This window comes from Carettochelys insculpta, chromosome 25 (genome assembly GCF_033958435.1).
Source record: "Carettochelys insculpta isolate YL-2023 chromosome 25, ASM3395843v1, whole genome shotgun sequence".
NCBI classification, from domain to species: domain Eukaryota; kingdom Metazoa; phylum Chordata; order Testudines; family Carettochelyidae; genus Carettochelys; species Carettochelys insculpta.
The window spans coordinates 13019406-13042124 of record NC_134161.1 but is presented as its reverse complement, the minus strand read 5'-3'; the positions used below and the strand labels follow the sequence as shown (position 1 = coordinate 13042124).

General features: G+C 51.5%; 1 protein-coding gene across 1 annotated transcript in view; it reads left to right on the top strand.

Annotated features, from left to right (window-relative positions):
- Positions 1-11072: 11072 nt before the first annotated feature.
- Positions 11073-22719, top strand: part of ADAMTS15 (ADAM metallopeptidase with thrombospondin type 1 motif 15) — a 33535-nt gene continuing 21888 nt past the window's right edge. Inside the window, exon 1 of the mRNA XM_074976671.1 lies at positions 11073-12993. Within this exon, the coding sequence (XP_074832772.1) occupies positions 12025-12993 (969 nt within the window). The 5' untranslated portion in view covers positions 11073-12024. The remainder of the gene's footprint in view (positions 12994-22719) is intronic.

Here is a 22719-nt window from a genome sequence, read left to right as displayed (position 1 = left end):
TCACAGTCAGTGTACTAAGACACTCAAGAGCAGGACAGTGCTGTTACTGCCATGGCACAGGGAGACTGAGCACGAAATTGCTCCAAGTTTCCCATGCTCTAGGCTAGTCACCTAACTGCCACACCAGCATTATTTGGCAACTGTCATCCTCCCACCCCCTGGAATTCCAGCAGGGATGGGTTTGGCTGTTGTACACAACATCCTCCAGGCATTCAGATCTCCATCACCCATTTCCTCCAGTGATCCAGCCAGATTTTCCACATCAGTCTTGGGTGACAGGGGATGGATCACTGATTATTACCTGGGCTGTTCATCCCTCTGAAGCTGCTGACATTGGCCACATGGACCTTTGGTCTGGCCCAACATGGCCATTCTTATATATTCCCCAAAAGCAGCCTAATAGCTTTAGTCGACTCGTCCTCCGTCTCTGGAGAGGGTTACTCCTTACTGAGCAGGTGGTCTGGACTGAACTCCCAGCTCACACAGCAGGGAAAGCAGTTTGTTCTGTTGGGCTGCAGTCCAGCTCCTGGTGCAACCAGCGTGACAAGCAGTGCAATAACAAAGCCAGCATTTCCTCCCTAGAACCATTCCCCACTCCTTCCAGCTCTGAGCTCTCAACAGGGTATTTTAAACTTCTTTTGGAACTGCAACATATAGGAGACATGCTGGACAAGTCTGACTTTGCAACATGAAAGAGAGACAAAACAAAGACTCTCTGCCTTTGGAAATGCATGCAAAGAAAGCAGAGTGAGCTGGGACAGCATCTGGATCCAGAGCAGATTTCAAAGTCCACATTAGGCTGGGATTTCGTATTTAAATCAGGGATGGGGTGTATCTTTGGGTCCAGTGCTGCTCAGATCTCATTACTTGTTCTTGGGAGAGAGTATAGCCTCCTCTCAATCTCATCTGCAAAGCTTCCGAGTCTGGGTACAGGCTGAATCTCTCTAACCTGCAACTCTCTCATCCAGCAAGACTTTAGTTAGCCAGATGGTCACTTGCCAAGTGTGCACCCAGGTTTCCCCACAATCCCATAACATTTTTTTCCAGCCACCAGTCAAAGCTCTCAGTGTTCTGTGCTGTTACTTAGCTACAATTTACCCCTAAAGTGTTTTTTAAGAGCCCAGCAAGCATCAGAAACGTTGGTAATGCTGCTGGACACTGACCCCCTAGGGTCAGGCAAATTGTCTCATCCAACACCAGTCAGGTCCCACAGTGCCTAATTGCAAAGGTTGAACCTCTCTAATCTATTTTAAGTAGTAACATTCCCACTTCAATGGGAGTCAGCCCTGAATTGTGAGAATGGAATTTCTGAAGTGTAAAGCAGCAAAATCCATGCAATACAGTCAAGAGGGCCACCTCTCTCCCCAGTTTCTTGTCTTAGCTGATTCAGATTCCAATATAAAGGGGAACAGTGTTTGCAGTTCACCTAACCACCAAGCATTAGATGCCATTTCAATGTCTGTTTACTGCACCTCCCCACAGAGCCAGTCCCTTGCTTCCAGGCCTGCCTGTCCTGGTTCCTCCCTCACACCTCAGCAGAAGCTGCCTATGACTTAAAAGCCCCCCACACCTCTAGCCCACCCTCCAAACTACTTTGCCCAGTACCCATCATCTACTGGCCACTCACCTTCAGATTTCCTGCATTTTCTCCCACTGACAACTCACTGCTGTTTCTAATGCTCCAGGCCTAAAAGCAACTTTCACCCAACTTCTTCCTCACCTCAGCTCTAGCACAAGCTCAGGCCTTTTATACGGGCCCCAGTGCCCTCTCTGGAGCCCAGTTGGGCAGCAGCTGACCAGTCACAGGTGCAACAGAGCCCAGTTTCTCTTAAAAGGCTAGCTGTCCCATTGATGCCAATTGGGGAAGTGCTCACTGTTTTTTCACACGCAGCTCCTGTCTGAATCCTGACAAACCTGCTACATCTAATACAGCACTTTGATAGTATTTATCCTTGAAGGGCAGCATTTGAAGGCTCTTCCAAAAGCCTGTGTCTTATCAATACTCATAATCACCATGAAATGCACCTAGGGGTAATATTTAGGGAACAATGGAACCACACTTTTCCATCCACATGCTGATTTTTTTCATTCACACGTAGAATAAATATTTTATGTGCACCACTGGCAGGAACTGAAAACCTAGCTGTGGGTGCTCTGCCAATCAGCGTTTGAATCTCCCTGAGCGTCTGCATGAGTGTACAGCTTACAGGGAGTGCTGCTTAGAACTATGCTTTGTGTGTTGGAGTAAAACTTAGTGGCCATCATCAAAAGGAACTGCAAACAATCAAACCTATTTGGAGGTAAATAGAATATTACTGCAGATGGTGATCACCCTATCTGTGAATAAAGATGGATTTGGTATATCACATGGTGAAGAAAGACACCCTGCAGCCCTTCATGGAGGACTCCTCTTACTGAGCAGGGCTGTGTCATGAAAGAGTGGGCGCCCTGGCTCTGTGGGGCTAGCAAGCACTGCAAAAGAATAAACTTTGGGGCATGTGTGGGAGGTCTACTCTGCTAACTAGGAAGGGTGACTGATAGGAAGCACAGGCCCTAGTTTGCATTATATGATTTTGTGATGAGTGTACCTATGTGTTTCCAGCATGTATGCTGGTCTATGTTTGAATTTCTCTTCCTTCTGAAATGAAATGCCCTGGGGTTTCACCAGGACAGAACATGCCTGCTGTGTGTGGGACAAGAGCAGGAGGCTGAGGGAAAAGTGGTAAGCTGAGGCATACTGCTCCTTTGGGAACAGAGGATCTGGGGGATTTCTGTGGGAGTCTCAGGCTGAGGGGCTGGATACCACATGAGACACATTGAATGGGCTCAGAGGTTAGGCTGCATCTATTGTTACCCCACAGGGCTGGATCAGAGAGGAGTCCTTAAGCAGCTGATGAGTTGGCATTGTGTTAGAGCCAGGGCACAGCTGGCACAGGCAAGATCGTCAGACTGCAGGCAGGTGGCAGCTCAGTGACTCTCAGCCCTGAGAAGTCACCTACTGGAGAAGGTGGTGGCGGGGGGAAGCTGTTTAAACTAAAGGCACAAGAACAAATGAAGTAAACTGGCCATGGAAAAACTGAGACTGGATATTAGGAGCTAGTTTCTAACACCTCAGTGGGAGTATTGTGTCCAGTTCTGGGCACCACATTTCAGGAAAGATGTGGAGAAACTGGAGAAGGTCCCAAGAAGAGCAACAACGTCTAAAGAACACGAGCTATGAGGGAAGACTGAAACAACTGGGCTTGTTTAGTTTAGAGAAGAGAAGACTGAGAGGAGACATGACAGTGTTGTCAAGTACCTCAAAGAGTGTTACAAGGAGGAGGGAGAAAAATTGTTCTCCTCGGCCTCTGAGGATAGGACAAGGAGCAATGAACTTAAAAACAGCAGCAAGGTGGGGGTTTTGGTTGGACATTAGGAAAAACTTCCAAACTGTCTAGGTGGTATGGCAAAGGCCTCTCTTTCCCAGACCACCATTTGATCAGTCTCTCGCCCCTTTCCCCCGGGGGCCGTGGTTTTGCATGGTGCCACTGTGGTAGACAGCCTAGCTGCTCCTCCTGGGAGTCCCTCTCTGCTGTCTCTCTAAGCGGGAGGTGGTCTGACTGCCACTCTGGCTTCTGCTCTGCTCTGCATCTCTCCTACAACTTTCCTTCCACCAGTGGAGGGTTTTTTAAAGGCCTTCATCCAGCCAGCAATAGAGTCAGCTGGCCCCAGTTGGCCTGAGCCATCTCCCTTCCAGCTGCTTGTAACTGCCCTGCTGCCCTGTGCTTGGATTTAGTAGGTCTTTCTCCCCTTGTGGGCTGCCTTTTTCTTACTCTGCTGGAGGCCTCTGGCCTGAACCTGCCACAGTGGTTAAACACTGGAGTAAATTGCCTCGGGAGGTTGTGGAATGTCCATCACTGGAGATATTTAAGAGTGTTAGGTAGACACCTATCAGGGATGGTCTAAAAGGTGTTTCATCGTGCCGCAAGGACAGGGGACTGGACTCAATGAGCTTTCGAGGTCTGTTCCAGTTCTAGTGTTCTATGATTCTCCCAGAGCAGGGCTCAGAGGCAGCTTCCCAAAGGAAGCAGTCAGCAAAGAAATTGAGCTAGCTTTCAGATGGATCTCGCTATGTTTACGGGCGAGGTTTCATGGCAGAGTTGCCTGGGACAGCAGGAGACGGGACTCTGTGACCAAAGAGATTCTCCCCCACAAACATTCCCGTAAAATGGGCTCAGTAGAAGTCCAGCCAGGGCTGTTGGGATGCCGTGGTCAGAAACCAGTGCTGGACACTAGCTCAGTCCATCCCACATTTTACACACAGAGAAAATCCAGGTTGGGAGTTGAGTCACACATTAAAAGAACAGGCTTTTACTTTCTGTAACCACGTGGATAAACAGAGCGGGAGGGTTAGATTAGAACACCAGCAACAAAAAGGACAAGTTCAAAACAAGGTGCTCTGCTTGGGAGTGTTGAGTCGTGGGTTTTCTGACTGGTGTGGATCGCCAGTCACAGAGCCATGGCACGAGAGAACTGGGTTGGGGTGTTGCCTCTCCATTCCTGCTGTCAGAGGCTGGGATCATGTAGTGGGATGATTCCCTGTGTGTCAAGGGGAGGAAGGACAATGTGATGAAAAGGCTGATTTTTAAAGGGTGGTGGGTACCCCCCTGGTTTCTGTTCTCTGGATGACTCACACTCCATCATTGGCACTGAATTACGGATCAAAGGCCTTGGAATCCAGCTCAAGTGGGATTTAGCTGGTCGCTCGCACTGGCCCTCTGCACCAGAGTTCCTTGTAAGTGTTCCACCCAGAAGAGACGCAACTGCCGCACAGCTGATGTGCCCAGCACCCACAGCTGGCAGCGTGTGTTTCTGTTGGTGGCACACGTCCACACATGCCTTGGTACATACAATGAAATTTATTCTGCCCAGGGATGGAAAAAGACAGAGGGAACATTGCTCTGCACTGGTGTGAATTTCACCCATGGTGATTTCTGTTTCCAGATGGGATGTGTGATGTTAGGCTCCTGAGAAGGTTCATCCCTTCAAATACCAGGGGAAGAGCCAGCGACGTGGAGAGCATCCCCTCTCCCTCATCCAGCGTGGGTGTCAGACTGGGAGATCTGACCTGAATGATTAAATGGTCGTGTGGGAAAGAGAGGCCCTTGCCTCACCGCTTTGACAGTTTGGAAGTTCTTCCTAATGTCCAACCTAAGCCCCCGCCTTGCTGCTGTTTTTAAGTTCATTGCTTCTTGTCCTGTCCTCAGAGGCCAAGTCTGCCCAATGGAGCTGATTGTTGTTTATATTGCACTCATCCTTACCGGTGTTAGCCAGGTCAGGGCTTTGTTGTGCGGTATGCTGCACAGCACCGAACTGCTAAGCTCCAGAGCCCAAAGGCTTGTTTCAGTCCATCATACTGAGAGGCATCCAGTGCCATGTTCAGATCTGAATTCAGATTCCGAGCATCCCCCAACTTTGAGAGCATTTGGACCTGGGGGTTGGTTCTGGCTCACCTCTACAGCACTGGGTCCCTGGTGCTGGCTTGAGTTGCTTGTACTTAAGTCTGGTCTTTTTCCTCTTGCACATTCATTATCTGCATTTGTGAATCCATCTCACAACACGTCACAGGGTGAGATCCTCTGAGGAGTTCCCTCCTCTGTTCCTTACATTCTGACCACAGGGTGTAAAAAAGAAACTTTGGATTGGAACCCAAGTTGGCCAGGCTCTCAGCATGAAGGAGGGACTCTGCTTAGCTGGGTTAACGCCTCCGAGCAGTTCAGAAGGTCTGACATGAGACATGCGGTATGAATTCCCAGCTGAACCCAAGCGAGCCACTGTTGTATTTTGGCTGGTGTTCAAACGGAATTGGATTCATTAAAGTCCCTGAGTTCATTAGCAAAATGTATGGGCTCACTGAGACTGATATTTGAATCACAAATTCAGCTTTACGGTAGTTTAGAGGGTGACCTGATGGGGAATCCAGCCAGTGGTCGAATCCTGGGGCTAGGACAGGCAGGACTGCCAGCTGCCTCACTCTCTGTCTCCCTTAGGCAGCACTGTTGGTTTATGTTTTGGAAATGCATAAAATTCTTCTGCTGCTGTCATGTCCCTGCCATATCCTTTAAGTCACATCAAAACCACCGTGTCTCCACAGCCATCTTAATTTACCATTAAATCAACTTGGGGGAGGAAAAACAAGCCTTTGCTTTGAATATGTGACTTCTGCATAAACTGCTAACTGTAGAGCATTATTTAAATGCATGTGTCTAATTCAAGCATAAAATGTGTGGAGAACAGAAAAGCCAAAGATGGAAAATAAAACAAAACCAAACAAAAAACCCTCAAACCATTTGGTCACCTTGTGAATCTTTCCCGATTACCAGTCCTTTGGCATCTGACAAAGACACTGCAGGCCCAGATTCTCAAAGGATCAGTGGAAGTTAGGAGCTAAAATACATTTGAGGCTCTGGGCCCATTGGCACTAACACACACAGAACCAGAGACACCCAAAGAAACATTGCCTCTCTGGAAGCCCTTCCCACCTGAGTGAGGGTTTCAGGATCAGTCCCAAACTGACTAGGTTACACATGGAATGTCAAAGCCTCAGCAGGTGGTAACTTTAGTGGAGTTTTGTCTGATCTACACAGGTTTGTGATGTGACTCACTTTCTATACATCCATTTTCACATGTAGGTGCTCAGATGTACAGACATAACCACAGGTTTACACCCACAGACCTTTGTCACAGATACACTCCAGGAATAGCATGTGCCCTTACACCACGGACACACAGAGCCTCGCCCACCCAGAGATATCGCAGTCCCATCCACATAAACACATCATATGCACTTACACACCCAGCGATGGGTATATACACATCCACACATGTGTGCACACAACAGCCCCCCAGCTACCGTTCCATACATCTACTGATGCTCCTCCCATGCAGAATGGCCCAGAAGCAAGTAAATAACTTTAAGCATGCAAGCAGGGTTATTAAAGTCCAGGAGACTACACATGTGCTTAAGCACCTTGTTGAATCAAAGCCAATGTGCTCCTTACTGCAATAGCTTAATTATTACTCCCAAAGACTCCAGACAGGATCCTCTAGCTCTTCCATCCATGAGTGGACTAAATTTTGTTATGTGCACTGAGGCATGTGTGGATGTGCACTACACAGAGAAAAACTTGTGGATGCTGTGGGTGCTCTGCTAATCAGCTTGGTGGCACGTGGATCTCTTGTGGGTGGTCACCCAAAGGCTTGGCTTACAGAGAATATGGAGCAGGGCCCCATTGTGCTGGTGCTGTACAGCACAGAGTAAGAAACAGGTCTTGCTCCAAAAGACTGCAGCTTGATGCAAGTAGAGAAGCAATAAACATGAGTAACAATAGGAGGGAAATAGGGAATGAGGTACTGGAATTACAACACCAGACGAATAGCCTAAGGATTGCAGTCTCCTCCTTATATTGGGACATACCCAGAAAATATGTGTGCTAAAGGGCTTGTCTGGGGTGGTTACGGTCCGAGGCTGAGATCTGCAAAACGGCGCAGGGAGTTTAGCAACACGTCTCCCAAGCAATTAAACCCTGCTTTGAAGATCTCTGCAGTCTTCATCATGGGCCAAATTCTGCCACCTTGATTATCAGGCTAAAGTTCCCAAACTGCTTTCCACGGAACGCTGGTATTGCACATGATGTGAATAGGTGTTCTGTGAAAAAATGTTGATGCCAGCAATATGTTTTAGAAGGAAAAATTAAATATGAAATTATAAGTGAAGCAAAATACTAAGGTATTTGAATGGTGTTTAGATTGTAGGTATATTAATATTTACAATACATTCAGAATAGTATATTATTATGCGACTCATATGGAAACAGAGTAGATTCAGATTGTTTTGGAACAAGACAAGTTCGGAGAAACCACATGATGCTGCACCTATATAAGGATCCAACTCTCCAGCATCATTCCTCATATTAAGTGGATTTGTGATCAAAAGATGCCAAAACACTCTGTCCATTAAAAACCTGTCAAATGTTATTTATTTTTATTTTCCAGTTGTTTGCTGTAAAAACACAAAATTTAAAAATATTTTTCCATACCTAATTTGTTTTGCATTTTTTTTCTTAAAAATGTTTTTAAGCTTTAGGGAAGAAGAGTCCTTTTTTGAACAATATTGTCCTTTCAATTTTTGTACAAAAGAATGACGCTAACTATCCTTCTTTCGGTTGTTATACTGATGTTTTGTTTTGGGTTTGTATTTTATTTTTAATTTTTATATTTAATGATAGGGTTGCTAACCATCCTCCAGCAGAAGGACTTTAGCTGTCTATTCAGATTCAGTTATCTATTCCTCTTGTTATTTTTTCTCTTTGTAAAATAAAAGACACCTAAAAAAACTAACTCTTTCAAATGAACTTTTGATCATTATGTGCAGCAATTTCTCAGCATGAAATCCTCTGTCGTGCCAAACCAATCCCAACCAGCATGTATGTGTTCCGTCAACATATTCCAAGGCTAAGAGTGCTCCATGGCCAAATTAGGTTGGGAAATGCTGGGCTAAAGTGTCACTGGGACAGCACATAATGCATCAGAGTAGGAGGGAATAAGAGGGAATAAGAGCCCCTTTTATGCCCCATGGAGGCAACCCAGACCTTGAACCTGAATATCTGAGAGTAAACAGGGCCAAATGCTAAGGTAAGGTAAGATTTCCCAGCACTCTGCATTCAATGTACCAGGCTGTTTTGAAAAACAAACAACAATCCATATAGATAAAGCCATACCTATCTCATAGAACTGGAAGGGACCCTCAGAGGTCATGAAGTCCAACCCCCTTGCCCCACATTCCCAAAGGTTCCCCTCCAGGATTTAGCTCACATCCCTGGGCTGAGCTGGCCAACGTTCAAAGCACTGAGCTATCCCTCCCTCCGAACGCAGATTACACCTCTCAAAACTGGGACTTCCTGGTCCAGACACATTCTTGGTCCTGTGATGGGGGAGGGAAAGGCTAGGCAGGAAATTGGTTTCCTGTCTGGCAAGAATTTTCCAATTTTTGTTCAAAAAGATTTTCTTGTCCAAAATTGGGCCAAAAAAAATCCAAATCTTGAAAATGTTCGTGAGCCAACAATTTATTTATTTATTTACAATTGGGGCCAATTAAATGAGGGAGGATTTGATCACAAACTTCAACTAGCTGAAGCTGGGGATCCAAAGAGGACAGAGCCAGGCACCACTCTGTGGTGGCAGATGACAGGACAAGGAACAATGATCTCAAGTTTTTTCTAATTTCACTAGGAGGGTGGTGAAGCACTGGACTCTTCATCCTAAGAAGTTCTTCAGTCCCAGCTCGACAAAGCTTAGGCTGGAATGACTTAGTGAAGGTTGGTCCTGCTTTGAGCAGGGGGTTGGACTTGATGACCTCCTGAGATCTCTTCTAACCCTTTGAGTCTAAGAAATCTTTCACTCTGGTCCCTTCGAAAGATCTAAATTTGATTCTGCCTCTTAGCTTTTCCTTAACTTGTTTTGTTTGTTTGTTTGTAGAAACGAAATTTCAGAGAAGACAACAGTTGGTTTGGAGCGCAAACCCCAAAGAGTTTCCTTTTGACCACCTTCAAAGCTAATTGTTTTTCAATAGCACTGTAAGTCAGGGATTTTCTCCAAACCAAATTGTGTAACAGGTCCAGCTGTCCATCTATAGGACAGTTTGGAGAGGCCACCCTGGGCCCCATGCTCTGGGGGGCACCCTGCAGGGCCCAGAGTGGCCTGGGGGGTTACTTGGGGGCCTGGAGCTGGCAGCAGGGGTCAGGCCATCTCTGCATTCAGCAGCAGTGGTGAGAAGTGAGGGAAGCGGAATGACCCAGATGGTGTACTTCACTTCTCCCTGCCATCTCCCAGCCAGGTCACTCCCCCAGACAATGTGTCTGGGATCTGGACTCAGCAGAGTGCTTTGGGCCACGGCTGGGACCCTCCACTGAAGTGAGTGCAGTGGGGGCCCGATGCCAGGAATCACTCACACCACTTCCCTCCAGGAGGCTGGAGGGAAGAGGTGGAACTGGGGCCAACTAGGGATCAGAAGAACTGGGATGGGACAGGGCTTGGGAGAAGGGATAGACTGGGAGCAGGTTAAGGATGGGAAGAAGGTCCTGGGCTGGAGAGAGGGGGTGCCTTGGGCCCTATACCCATGCAGGGAGGTGCTGGTGACAGATCACTTGGGTTCCCTGTTCTGTTCATCCCTGCTGGGGCACCTGGTATTGGCCACCACCAGAAGACAAGATCCTGGCTTTGATGGACCTTTGGTCTGACGCAGTATGGCCCTTCTGATGTTCTTTCCTCTTTCCCCAGCAACAGTCTGGGCTTTGACATATTGATGTTTTTCAGTGGAAAAAAAATTGTGGCCAAACTTGGTGCCAGTTGACCCTGTGATTCTATGAGCCAACTTTCCTTTGTTGGGGGTTCCTTGGGGTGACAGTTACATGCCTTGTCCTTGTGAAGAAAGCTACCCCACTGATTTCATCAGGACCACTACCAGTTTCAGGCCTAACTCAGCCAGAGCAGGGAAAGAAAGATCAGGCACTGGTAAGCAGAACTGCAGATAACACTAATTTTAAAGTAGTAACAGAGAGAAAGCCGTGCTAGTCTATATACTATCAAAACAAAAAAGCAGTAAAAGAGCATTTTAAAGACTAACAAAATAATTTATTAGGTGCGTTGATCTGAAGAAGTGGGTCTGTCCCACAAAAGCTCATCACCTAATACATTATTTTGCTAGTCTTTAAAGTGCTACGTGACTGCTTTTTTGTTTGACCAATTTTAAAGGAAATCTCGGAACGGCAACGTCTAGGACAGAAAGGTTGCTGGTTTTAAAGAACCTCTTCTTGCAACCTGCAGTGGGCACTGAAGCTTAAAAGCTTCTCAGCAGGTTAAAGCTGGCACTAACTGGGAGAAGGCAGACAAAGCAGTGATAGGCATCCTTTTTCGGACCATCGAGTGCAGCGGTTCCCAGCCTGGGGTCCATGGGCCCCAGGGGTCCATGAACAAAATAAAAGATAAATAACAATGATCACAGAAAATAAGTTTTAAACGAATTGCAAAGTTACAATCGATTGCTATTTTTAAGTTACGTATCATCCAACTATGTTATGAATTGTGGTTGGAAAATCTCTGCTGTGGTTTCCTTTTTCGTTTCATCAAGCGTCCAGAGCTGCTAGAATTGGCTCTAATGGGGGTCTGTGAATGGTTTGGGGATAGTTGGGGGTCCACAAACAGTTTGGGGGGTGATTGGGAGTCTGTAAATGGTTTGTGGGTGAATGGGGGGGTCCATGAATGGTTTGGGAGCGACTGGGGTCTGCAGATGGTTTGGGGGTGATTTGGGAATCGGCAGATGGTTTGGGGGTTATTGGGGGGACTGTGAATGGTTTGGTGGTTATTGAGGGGTCCGTGAATGGTTTGGAGGTGATCGTGTGTCCGTGAATGGTTTGGGGGTTATTGAGGGGTCCGTGAATGGTTTGGGGGGTGCCGTGAATGGATTGGAGTGATGGGGGCCCCTCGAGCGCATGTCCTAGCTAGTCCTTTTCCGGAGCATGCCCTCGGCAGCTGGCACCTCTTCTGGGGCTGCCAGCGCTCGGGGGCGGGTGCAGCGGCCCCGAACACACACAGCAACAGGCCGGCCAAGGCTTTTACAAGCTCCGCCGCCCCCAGCAGAACGCCCCACGCCGCCGAAGCGGCCCCCGAGCGGCGCGGCAGGGGAGGCGCCGGGGAGCAGCGAGCGAGCGGGACACCCGCCGCTGCGCAGCGCGCCGCTCGGGCGCTTTAAAACCCGCCGCCCGCCGCGGGGCTCTCGCGTCTGGAGCGCTGCAAGTGGCTGAGGGCAGGTCCAATAAGCGCCCTGCGCACCTCCCTCCCCGCAGACTCGCTCACGGACCTGGCGCGCGGGCCGGCGAGGTATATAAAGCCCCGGGCGCGCAGATGCGCTGGGAAAGCCGGTAGCGGGGGGCCCCGGGCAGCGCAGCGCAGCCGAGCTGAGCCGAGCCGCGAGTGACGCGCGGCGCCATGCGACTGCTGCGGGGCATCCTCGGGCTGTGCCTGGCGGCCCTGGCCGCGCTCGGCTCCCCGCTGGAGAGCCAGCTGGTGACCCCGCTCCGCTTGGACCCGGACCTCAACGGCCGCCAGTACTTCCGCCGGGGCCCGGAGGAGCCGGCCGGCCCGCAGGGGGTGATCTTCCAGATCAGCGCTTTCCAGGAGGACTTCTACCTGCACCTGGCGCCCGACGCGCACTTCATCGCGCCCGCCTTCGCCGTGCAGTACCTGGGCGCAGCGCGCGGCGCGGCCAAGGAGCGCCCGGACCTGCGGCGCTGCTTCTACTCGGGCGACGTCAACTCGGACCGGGAGTCCTTCGCGGCGCTGAGCCTCTGCGGGGGGCTGCAGGGGGCGTTCGGCTACCGGGGGGCTGAGTATTTCATCCGCCCGCTGCGCAACGGCACGGCCGGCGGGGCGCTGCGCAACAGCCAGGGGGAGCACCTCCTGGAGCGCCGCCGCGCGCCCAGCCGCGCCGGAGCCGCCACCTCCAGGTGCGGCGTGGGCTCGGGCTTGAACCCGGCCGTCCTGCACGCCCTGGAGCGGTACAAGGGCTCCCGGGAGCAGCGCAAGAAGCAGCCCAACGAGCCCCGGGCGCCCAGGAAGAGCGGCCGCTCCAAGCGCTTCGTCTCCGTCCCGCGCTACGTGGAGACGCTGGTGGTGGCCGACGAGTCCATGGTGAAGTTCCACGGCGCGGACCTGAAGCACTACCTGCTGACGCTCATGGCCACGGCCGCCCGGCTCTACCAGCACCCCAGCATCCTCAACCCCATCCACATCGTGGTGGTCAAGTTCCTGCTCATCGGCCAGGACGACAAGGGGCCCAAGGTGACGGGCAACGCGGCGCTCACCCTGCGCAACTTCTGCGCCTGGCAGAAGAAGTGGAACAAAGGGAGCGACAAGCACCCGGAGTACTGGGACACCGCCATCCTCTTCACCAAGCAGGTGGGGCCGGGGGCGGCGGGGGCCGCAGCGCCCAGCTGGGGGGAGGTGGCGAAGGGGAGAGCCGGGGGGCCCGAGCAGAGGCAGGCCATGCGCAAAAGCGCAGCCTGGATGCTGCCAGGGCAGCCGGACTTCCCTGCTGGTTGCACCTGCCGCTCATGCCCGGTCCCTTTCGCTCTGGAGCGGCGGGCGCGCCTGGCGGCCAGTAGGAGGCGCGCTAACGATGACCTGGAAAGCAGCTCCGGGGAGTCCCGCTGAGCGCTGCCTGTGGAGCCAGTGGGTGCTGGGACAGTGCGTAAGGAGGGGTGCCCAGAGCCACTGAATCAAACTGCAGACCCTGGGCAGGATGGAAGCCCCTTCCGCTCCCCGCGTGCCAGCACCCTAGCCCGAGTCGCACATCCACAGGCCGGGAGAGCACTGAATCGCATCCCTCCCTGCACAGCCCCTGAGGGGTTTCTTCCAGTGCCTGTACGTCGGGGGTGGGCCGGTCAGGAGCAGGGGGTGGGCAGAGACTCGAACTGGAGGGACAGGGCAGCTTCTGCCAATGGCCTGGCATGCAGGGAACGCCTTCTGAACAAGTGCCCAGAAAGATCCCGCTCGCCGATGGAGCGAGGCCAGGAAACCGTGCAGGGTAAATAACTTTTCCAGGATCCAGAAACCTGGAGGTTCCAGTTTGTCTGATAAAGTCCCTTCAGGAAGGAAACGCCCCACCCCGCAGTACTAGCATCTCTCACAGCTGCTGATTCTGGGCTGCAGAACAGCAGCTGCACAGTACCATTGTCACACAGGGGCTCCCAAGAGGGCACTGGAATTTGCTGCTCTTTGCACCCTGTCTGAGTCCAGCCTGAGAAGCAGAGCATGTGTCCGGCCTTGTTTTTCCGAGCCGTTCTCAGCGGGGGCTAGCTGGATAGCTCAGCTCTGGAGCTGGTGCTGCGCACTGCACCTGCCAAAGCAAGAGCCTCTCCCAGCTTTGCGCTTCCTCTGACTCATTCTCCTGAAGAGCCCCATGAGAACCCGGAACTCGCTCTCCTCCCTTCTCCATTCGGTGGTTCTGAGTGCATTTACTGCTGGTGAAGGGCTCAGAGCTCAGCAGGCGAGAGTTTCCTCTCTCTCCCCAGAACAAGGGTGTGGAGATGGCTTCCCCAGAGCACCTCTGCTGGTGTGGTCTGGAGGGAGACCTCCCCAGGCTCAGATCTGATCTGTTTCCAGCTCTTTCTTTTTGCCCCTTTCAGTCCTTGGACTCAGGTCATGCTGCTGCCAGTGGCGCCAATCAGTGCTGTTTGGGAGAGTTACTTTGCCATGCAATGGGGTCGAGACTCTCAGCTCACTTCTCGTGGTCTTCTAAACAGCCACCAGATGGGAACAAGTGGCTTTCAGTCACTGCCTGCCTGGACTGGATGCAAACAGATGGCAGGCTTGAAATTTCCTTGGGAAAGCTCTGCCACACACCACCAGCCTTTGGGCCCCTGACTGGCCTGGATCCCTGGTAGGAATCCCACTTCTACCCATGGGAAGTGCTTGCATACACCGTGTTAGAGGTTTGCCCCTTGAAATACTTGGAATATTTCACTCCAACTCATTAAAGCACTTTGGGGTTTGCATTGCCTTTCCCTCTGCTGCTGGTTGCTGGCTCACAGCACATTGCTGCTCCTGTGTCTGTTGAAGCTTTCTCCTTTCTGCTATGCTGATGAGTGCTACTGATGGATTCAGCCTCCAGTTACCTGCCTGGTCTTCAGGTGATGCGATGCCAGACTGATGCAGGCTAGAGTGTACTTCCAGCTCTCCCTCTGCAGTGGGTGGTGTCCACTGGGTATAAACCAGGACAAAATCTGGCCCAGTGGACCACATCCTCCTCCTCTGGAAAGCAGTGGAAACTCTGCCACAGACCTGGGTTGGAACAGGCGTCAGTGACTGACACAGTGGGGCTGTAGATATTAATGCAGTGAGATGCTCCGTGCTGAATTGGGAAGTCACTGATGGAAGGTGTCAGGCTAGTCAAGAGAGAGGCAGTGGCTACAGCCACACAATATCCTGGCAATCAGCTAGGGTGGGTTGGCCAATGGGAAAAGCACATAGAATAAATGACTGCAAGTCTTGAATTTACTGGTCTCTACCTTCTCCTACCTCATTCTCTTTGTGCTGGGGGTTTAGATCTCACGGCGAGTCGGTAACCTCATCGGAAGCTGTGGGGGCATTTGTGTGACTTGTGTCCCTGTAAGGCACCCAGGAAGGAAAAGATATTGATCACAGCAAGACTTAATGATCAACATGATCTGAGTCCCCCAACCTGTGATAACCTCTAATCAGCTCTGAATGGTGGCAGCCTAACCAGTGACTGTTTCAGTGATGGAAACTCAGATCCGCAGACCATGTCCTTTAGCTGGGTGTAAATCTTTTTAAAGGGGAACACAGACATAGAGCATGAGCCGAAGCCCACCGAACTCAGTCAGCTGGGCTTTGCTTCAGGCCCAGTCTGGTTTACGGTTGGTGCAAGAACAGGCACAGGCTGACCCTGTCCCCTAATGGGACAGGTTCACCCTTGACCTAAACCTACTGAGGTCAGTGGAGTTACACAAGGGATGAGTTTAGCCTTAAATCTGCATGTGCTGCCACCCTGGCTGCATTTTTTTCACACATGACAAAACCACCCATTCCTGAAACCCCAACACAAGCTCAAGGAAAGATCACATGATCAGCGGAGACATCTGCCTTTCCCGAACTCGGCCCTCTGTGGTCCCCTGGTACCCGAGGGTCTATCTCCCTGCCAAGACGCTCTTGCACAAACCCTTAACTTTTATATCGTTTAAAGGCCAATTGATGGGCAGTTTCCAGTTGTAGTCAGCAAGTCACTGATAGATGGAATTTTTCTTCCTTGCCTTGGCAGCTGATGCTCCTGCTCAGCCTGGTTCTCTGTGATGTAAGTCGCTCTGGGTTCCAGATATGCCCTTAGTGAATTCATTTGGCAGATCCAGCCAAGTCGAGTTGGTCAAACAAGCGTGAGCTTGATCTTAGCTGGATGATTGAACAGGGGGTTCTTGGTGTATAGAGCATTAAGGTGCACTTGTGCAGCACCTGCTGAGTACAGAATGGTTCTGCCAGCTGTGGCTGGTTGCTTGGCTGCATTGACAACCGCCTTGAAACTGAGCTGCTGCACCTTTGCCCGGACTGACATTGGCCAACCATGACCAAGGGCATGGAACATGGTCTGCCCTGGTTCTTGGAACATGCACTGCCCTGTTGGCAAAAGGACAGCTTTGCCAAACAGCTGCTCTCATTACTGCCATGCACCAGAGGTGGGGGAGGGTATAGAATTCCCTTACCCACAGACTCCAGTGTGAGGAGCTTAGAAACCACACAGCTGATGGTGGAAAGCCCTTGCAGCTTTGTGTCAGGCTGACCCAGTTGTGTGTGGCCGACACACCTGCTGCAAGGTTACCTGTAGCCAGTCTGCAAAGCATCTCCAGAAATTGACCAGGGAAGACACGTTAGGAATCCCTGGGAAGGCAGCCAGGCTAGGAAGGAGAATGGTTGAATACTCCTGAGTTGCTCTAGTGTGGATAAGGAGGAATCTGAGTCTCACCTGGGATTTTGGAGCCCACAGAAGATGGGACTACAGTTACCATGCTTGGCTGGTGTGAGGTGCTGGCTCAGGCCCCACATGGAAATGGTGGCATCTCAGTGAGCCTGCCAAGCTGCGGCTGTGACATCTCACACAGGCTGTTCTCAGGCACGCACACAGTGGTGGGGGACAAAAGGGGTGGGGTAGAAAGAAGTGGATAAATACCCCTTCTTAGAAGGTGAACACCTTCTGGTACAGAGCCACCCCCTCTGAAGGGAGGCAGAGGAGGAATTCATCTTCTATGCTCTAACACATGCTCTGTTCTGGAGCTATTGCATGAAGACAGTGCCACACCTCTGCTGCCCTGTCCATCATCTCACAGCGTCTAGGCTCCCTGGCAATGCTCTGGTCCGTTTTGGAGAGGAGTGTGGTAGCCGCATCTGTTTCACTTTCCACTAAGGCAGCTTAGCGAGGTCAGAGAACGGTCTGGAGGTTGGAGCAGGGAAGCACAGGCTCTCTTGCCACGCTCTGCCCATGACTCCGTCACCCCAGATGAGTTACTTCCTCTCTCACAGCTTCCTTGTGAAGCAGCTGGGAAAGATGACATTCCAGTGAAGTTGCATTCCTGATGTCCTCGGATGAGAGGGCTACATTGAAGCAAAGTATTACCACCTTGGAAAGGAGCAGTGGACATTGCCAGATCAGCAGAGCTGTGTGTGGATCAGGCAGGGAGCCAGCAAATCCTTTCCTGGTACAAGTAGAATGTTCAGCATAGCCAAGACAAAGTGAAATAATGAGCCTGAGTTATCTGGGAACATTCTGCAAATCCCATTGGACGCAGCAGCTGGAATGGGGCTGTTTCCACCTTCCACCCTTTCCCACCATAGCCAGAGCTGCGAGGATTTGAAATGGGTGACAATTGCGTATGCAGTTAGCATTTTCCTGGCTTCCAGGGGGCTGGGAAAAGTCTAATCCAGGCTGGGATGCTGTCTAAAGTTCTGGTGGAGTCATGTTGCATGATTTAAGGCTGGAATCTCTGATTCTCTGGCCTTGCCCGATGTGGAAGGGCAGATTCGATGTGCCTAAAGGATCTTTTAGCTTTAATTGGTGAAAATTCAGACAGGAAAGGAGACTGGTTTGGGGAAGGAATAAGGTTTGTTTGCCTCTCGCATGAGGTTCTTCCTGCTTCTGCTCCCTTTCTGTGGTGTCCATAAATTGCCTTTGCTATCGTACATAGCTCCTGCATTTTCCCCATGTGCTAATAACAAACTGCCCTTCTGCAAAATCTTCCTGCGCTCAGGGATAAGCTTCACCTAGCCACACATTTTGGGCTTGATCTCCTGTCCTGCACCTGTGCACAATGGGTGCAAAACACTGCTAGGCCAGGAGTGTCCCCTCGGTTACACCAATGGTGCAATTTCACACCCACATTGCACGAGTGTGAATGTTGACAAGAATGGCCAGAGAGAAGCTGGCTCTTTGCACTGCATACTCAAGCTTGCTCCTTTGTTCTTCTCATATCTTCCCCCCTATCCTCCCTTCCTCCTCGCTTTCTGTAGTCGTGTCTCCCACCCCCCACAGAGGCGATGCTGGCCTATTGTTATGTCTGGGGGCTCCTAGAATATTCTCTAATGGCAGTTTCTGGAATCTTTTTGCTCTTATGATTTCTCATTGCAGCTCCCCTCCCTCTGTGCCCCTTCCCTGACCTTTCTGAGTCAGTTGTGGGAGATACCTGGCCGTCTGGTGGGCTGGAGGAGGGATTCTTGGAGGGACACATCAGGTGGGGCGGGGCAGCTAGTTGGCATTTCAGAGGGCCGTGGCAGGAGGAGGCTGAAGTTCAGATTTGAACCCAGGCCCGCAAGTTAGAGGAGGGCTGGGTGAGAGCTGCTTGTTAATCTGTCCCTGCTGTCAGTGGACAAGGTTCACAGCTGTAAGTGGGTCAGTGTGTCAGTGCAGGTGTTCGGCAGGGAGCCAAGAGTGCTTTCAGCCAGCAAGGAGGCAGGAACTCTTAAAAGAGCAACGAGCAAGGAAACGCCCCCAGCCAGCTTCTGCCTGGTGTGTCCCCACACATCTCTCCCAGCCTGGCTCTGGCTGGGGCAGCTGTGCTGGGACCAAGCAGACCTGCCTAAGTTACAGCCCTGAGCAGCCAGGCGCGAAGAGTTTTTATAGCGGGAGGTGCTAAGTGCGAGTGTACCCAAATGTGGACCCTGTGTGTGATGGAAATAACTTCAAGCCAGGGCCTACGGCCTGGATCTCAGTCCCAGGGAGAGCAGAACCCTGGATGAGCCAAGAACTGGGAATAACTGGACCTTGGGCAGTGCTGACACCTTCACAGAAGGCCGAGAAGGGGCCCAGCCTTTGCCTTTGCCTGGGCGACTTGTAACATCAGCCCTTTCTTGTACTGATACCACGACATCTCTGCCCTCACTGGTACTTTCCAGAGGGAGAGTTCCAGGCACTCTGCAAATGAGGCAATTAAACTGCAGAGAGGGGGAAATGGATTAAAAAGGGTCGCACAGCACATCTGTGTCTCCTGACCCTCAGGCGAGTGCCTCATCAATTGGATGCTGTTGGTCAGCCTTCACAATCGTGCACATTTCCCCTATACTCATCTGGCTCCTGTAAGGATAATACTTGGCTCATAGCCAGAACACTGCTAGGAAGTAGAAAAGTGCTTTTATTCCCATTTTTGCACATATGGAAACTGAGGCCCAGAACAGTTATGTGACACAAGACGTCAGAGGCAGAGCAGGGATTGCAACCTAGGTCTCCAGTTAGTGCCCCAGCCATTGGCCCATTGGCCCAGGAGTCATGTTGATCAGCACCTCAGTTACACACAGATTCATACCTCCTTCAGTCTGGGCACAGAAATGCTCCCAGGAAATGAGCCTGGGGCTTCCTCTTGCCAGGTCTGGACACCTTGGAATTCAGAGGGCATGATTCTGATCTCAGGTACCCCAGTTCCATGCAGGTGTGGCTCTATTGATTCTAGTGGGGTTATGCCTGATTTGCACCCATATGAGTGACAGCTGTCAGGCTCTGTAGTCTTAAGGTTGCTCACTGTTTACCCCGGGCAAGATTTAAAAAAAAAATGAAAATCCAGAAGGAGTGAGATGGAAAGTTAAAGGGTGTAAAAGAGGAGCAAAACCACAACAATCCAACCAGCTCAGCAACACACAGTCCTGGTTTATCTAAACCAGATTAGATTGGACTGAGCTAAGCACCCTCCCTCCTCCTGGGAAAGCCAGGTCAGCAGCCCTGCTGTCTAGCACTAAATAGATCTGAGCAGGGCTCCCCTTCTGCAGGAGATGAACCAGTCAGCTCTGGAGGAGAGTTACCTGAATCTTGCAGGGGGCAGGCTAGGACTCCAGGGTTTTATTTGCAGCTGTACCTCTGACTATCCCAGATCATTTACCTACCTGGGCTCCACTGTAAAGTGAGGTTACTAATGCTGGAGGGAATTACATTTATCCCCCTGCTGGTTTGGTAAAGTGCTTTGAGATCGGGTGCTGTGCATGCCTGACGCCCTGAATGCCAGGAAGCGGCCAGGTGTTGCGATGCATCGCTGTGATGCCTGCCTGGGTGGTCACACTGCTGATCTCCCAGAGCCCGGGACATGCGCAAGGGCAGTGTAGTGTCAGCCTAAGGAGTGGGAATCGATCTACAGGATACAGGAAGCTGGCCATCCCAGCAAAGGCATGGGCATGCCTCCCTTTGCAGTCAGCGACCAGGAGCTCTTGAAGGGAGGTGTTGCCTGTGGCAGGGATACTCTTGGCTTCAGGCCTGTGGAATCCAACAGGGCCTCATTGCCAAGGACCGACTCACCACAGCACTGCAAGCCACTGTGACAGGCGGGGAGGAGGCTGGCTGGGTTCCCTCACCCCCAGCGGCACATAGGCCTCCAGAACCTAGGGGTGGCCCTTGCTCTCCTGAATTCCTAAGCAGCCTGAAGGGCTATCTTGGGGATGGATTTGCTGAGTGCCCTCATGTAACCTTCCTGTCAGGGGAAGACAGAGTTCCCTCAAGAGGTGTGAGCTACAGCCCTCAGGAGTTCCAGGGAAGAAAGCGGTGGAGATAAGCCACCAGCTTTCTCCCTCCCGCTTTTGGCTTTAAGCTTCAAAGAGCAAATAAATCAGACCAGGCTTCCCCTCCTCCGCTCTGCCCCTGCATTTTAAGGGTCAAGACCTTCTGCCTCCTCCCCACCCATTCCTGGGGCTGTCACTCAACTCTGCCGATGCCCCCAAACCAGCGTTCCCTGCAAGGTGAGCGCTTGGGTGGCCATCCAGGAAAGAGTCAAATGCCGCCCAACTGATTGGTAGAGTGGATGCAGTGCCCGCAGCTGGCAGCCTGCATTTCTACCGTCGATGCACATCTGCACGCGTCCCGGTGGCTTTGTGATGCCGGTATGTTCTCACGAGGGACCAGGGTGAGCCCCTCATGTTCATTTCATGTGCCGATCAGTCCAGGTTTGTCCATCCAGGTCTTCAACTGGAAAAGGCCACTACAGGATCCTGCTGTGCCAACTGCATGCTGGGTATTTTGCTGTGGGACTCTCATTCCCACTGGCTCATGACTCATTTCTATGAGTTTCTTTGAAACTTTTTCACATCATTTACTCCTTTATATTGTGCAAAGTTACCTCCTCCATCGACTAATTTTGACCAAGAGGGAGGTGCACGCTTGCTGCAGAGATAGGTAGATAAACGTCATCCTTATTCTACAGAAAGTGAGTGTGTCTCAGGTTGTATGGTGAGTCCATGGCAAATGCAGAGAAACAGCCCCGCAGAAGCCCTGATTTCCCATCTCCCATTCACGCCAAGGAGTGATGCTCCATCCCACGTCCTTGGTGGACCATCGGATTGGATTTTTCCCAGGTGGTTCTTAGTCTGTTCTCTCTCATCTTCCTCCCTGGTTCCTGCTCAGATTTGGATGGCAAGCTCCCTAGCACATCCCCAGTGTAAGCCGTGCTCACCAGGTGCTCGCTTCTTTCCCAGGCAAAGGCCAGCCCTTTCCCAACAGATCACTACCTGGATGTTTTGAAGGGTACCATGAGTTCTCAGCCACAGGGCTGCTATTAGAGCTGTGGAGCCTAATAGACCCGTGGGCCTCTGAAGTTGCTGAGGTTGGTATTTATCCATGGATGAGCCTTGGATTCTTGTTGGGACTTTAGTCTGGAGACCAGCTCAGCCGCTCTTGTGCAGTTTCATAGTGTAAAAAAAACCATGCAGGTCAGAGCAATGGTCAGGCCTGCTGACGGGTGGGGCACAGAATGGCAATCGCATAGGGGCTCAGCCTTTCCAAGGGGTTTGGAGCTCCTGGCTGCTGCTGTGGCAGTGGCTGGAGGCCCCAGCCCCTTTGAGAAGCTGTGGGAGTGTCATTCTGCTGTTCCACATGGCTTCTGAGAGCTGAGCACAGCCCAGCGCCATGTGCTGGGTGGCGCCAAGGGCTAACTACCTTTGCTCCCGCCCCTTCCACCTTAGGCTCTGCCCCTTCCAAGGCATGGCGGTGTCCAACCCGCCACCTGTGTCTCCAGGCCCACCGTGGCTCTCAGCCCCACTGCCAGTTGTCCATCTCGCCCAGTCTCCTGTCTTCTGACAGTGGCTAATGCCAGATGCATCAGAGGAAATGAGCAGAACAAGCAACCACGGAGTGATCCATCCTGTCATCCAGTCACAGCAGCTGGCACCCAGAGGCTCAGGGGCACACCAAGCATGGGGGGGCTCCCTGCCCATCTTGGCTAATAGCCATTGATAGACCCTATCCTTCACGAACTCATCCAGTTCCTATTTGCTGTTGCTGGCAACCCAAGGCCCCAACGACTGTTCCCTGATTCCGTCTGTATTTAAGGTGGGAGAGATTCCCTCCCCGTCACTGCAGCCTGCCCTCCCAGCACACCCTCTCCTGGATCCCTGCAGCTTCCAGCCTGATCTCAGGAGATGATAGAGGGGTGACAAATGAGGCTCAGCGCTTCACAGGCAAATGAAATAAGACAGCGTGTAAATTCCAAGGAGCTACTTCTCTTCCCAGTCTGTCCCTGGGGGGTGCACTTCAAAGGCAATGGCTGCACAGCCAGGGGCCAGTCCAGTGCTGCTTACAAGGGAAGAGCTCCACAGAGCTGTCAAGTGGAATCTGATAGCAGAGTCCTGGAGTGAGGCTAGCACTGGAAAGGG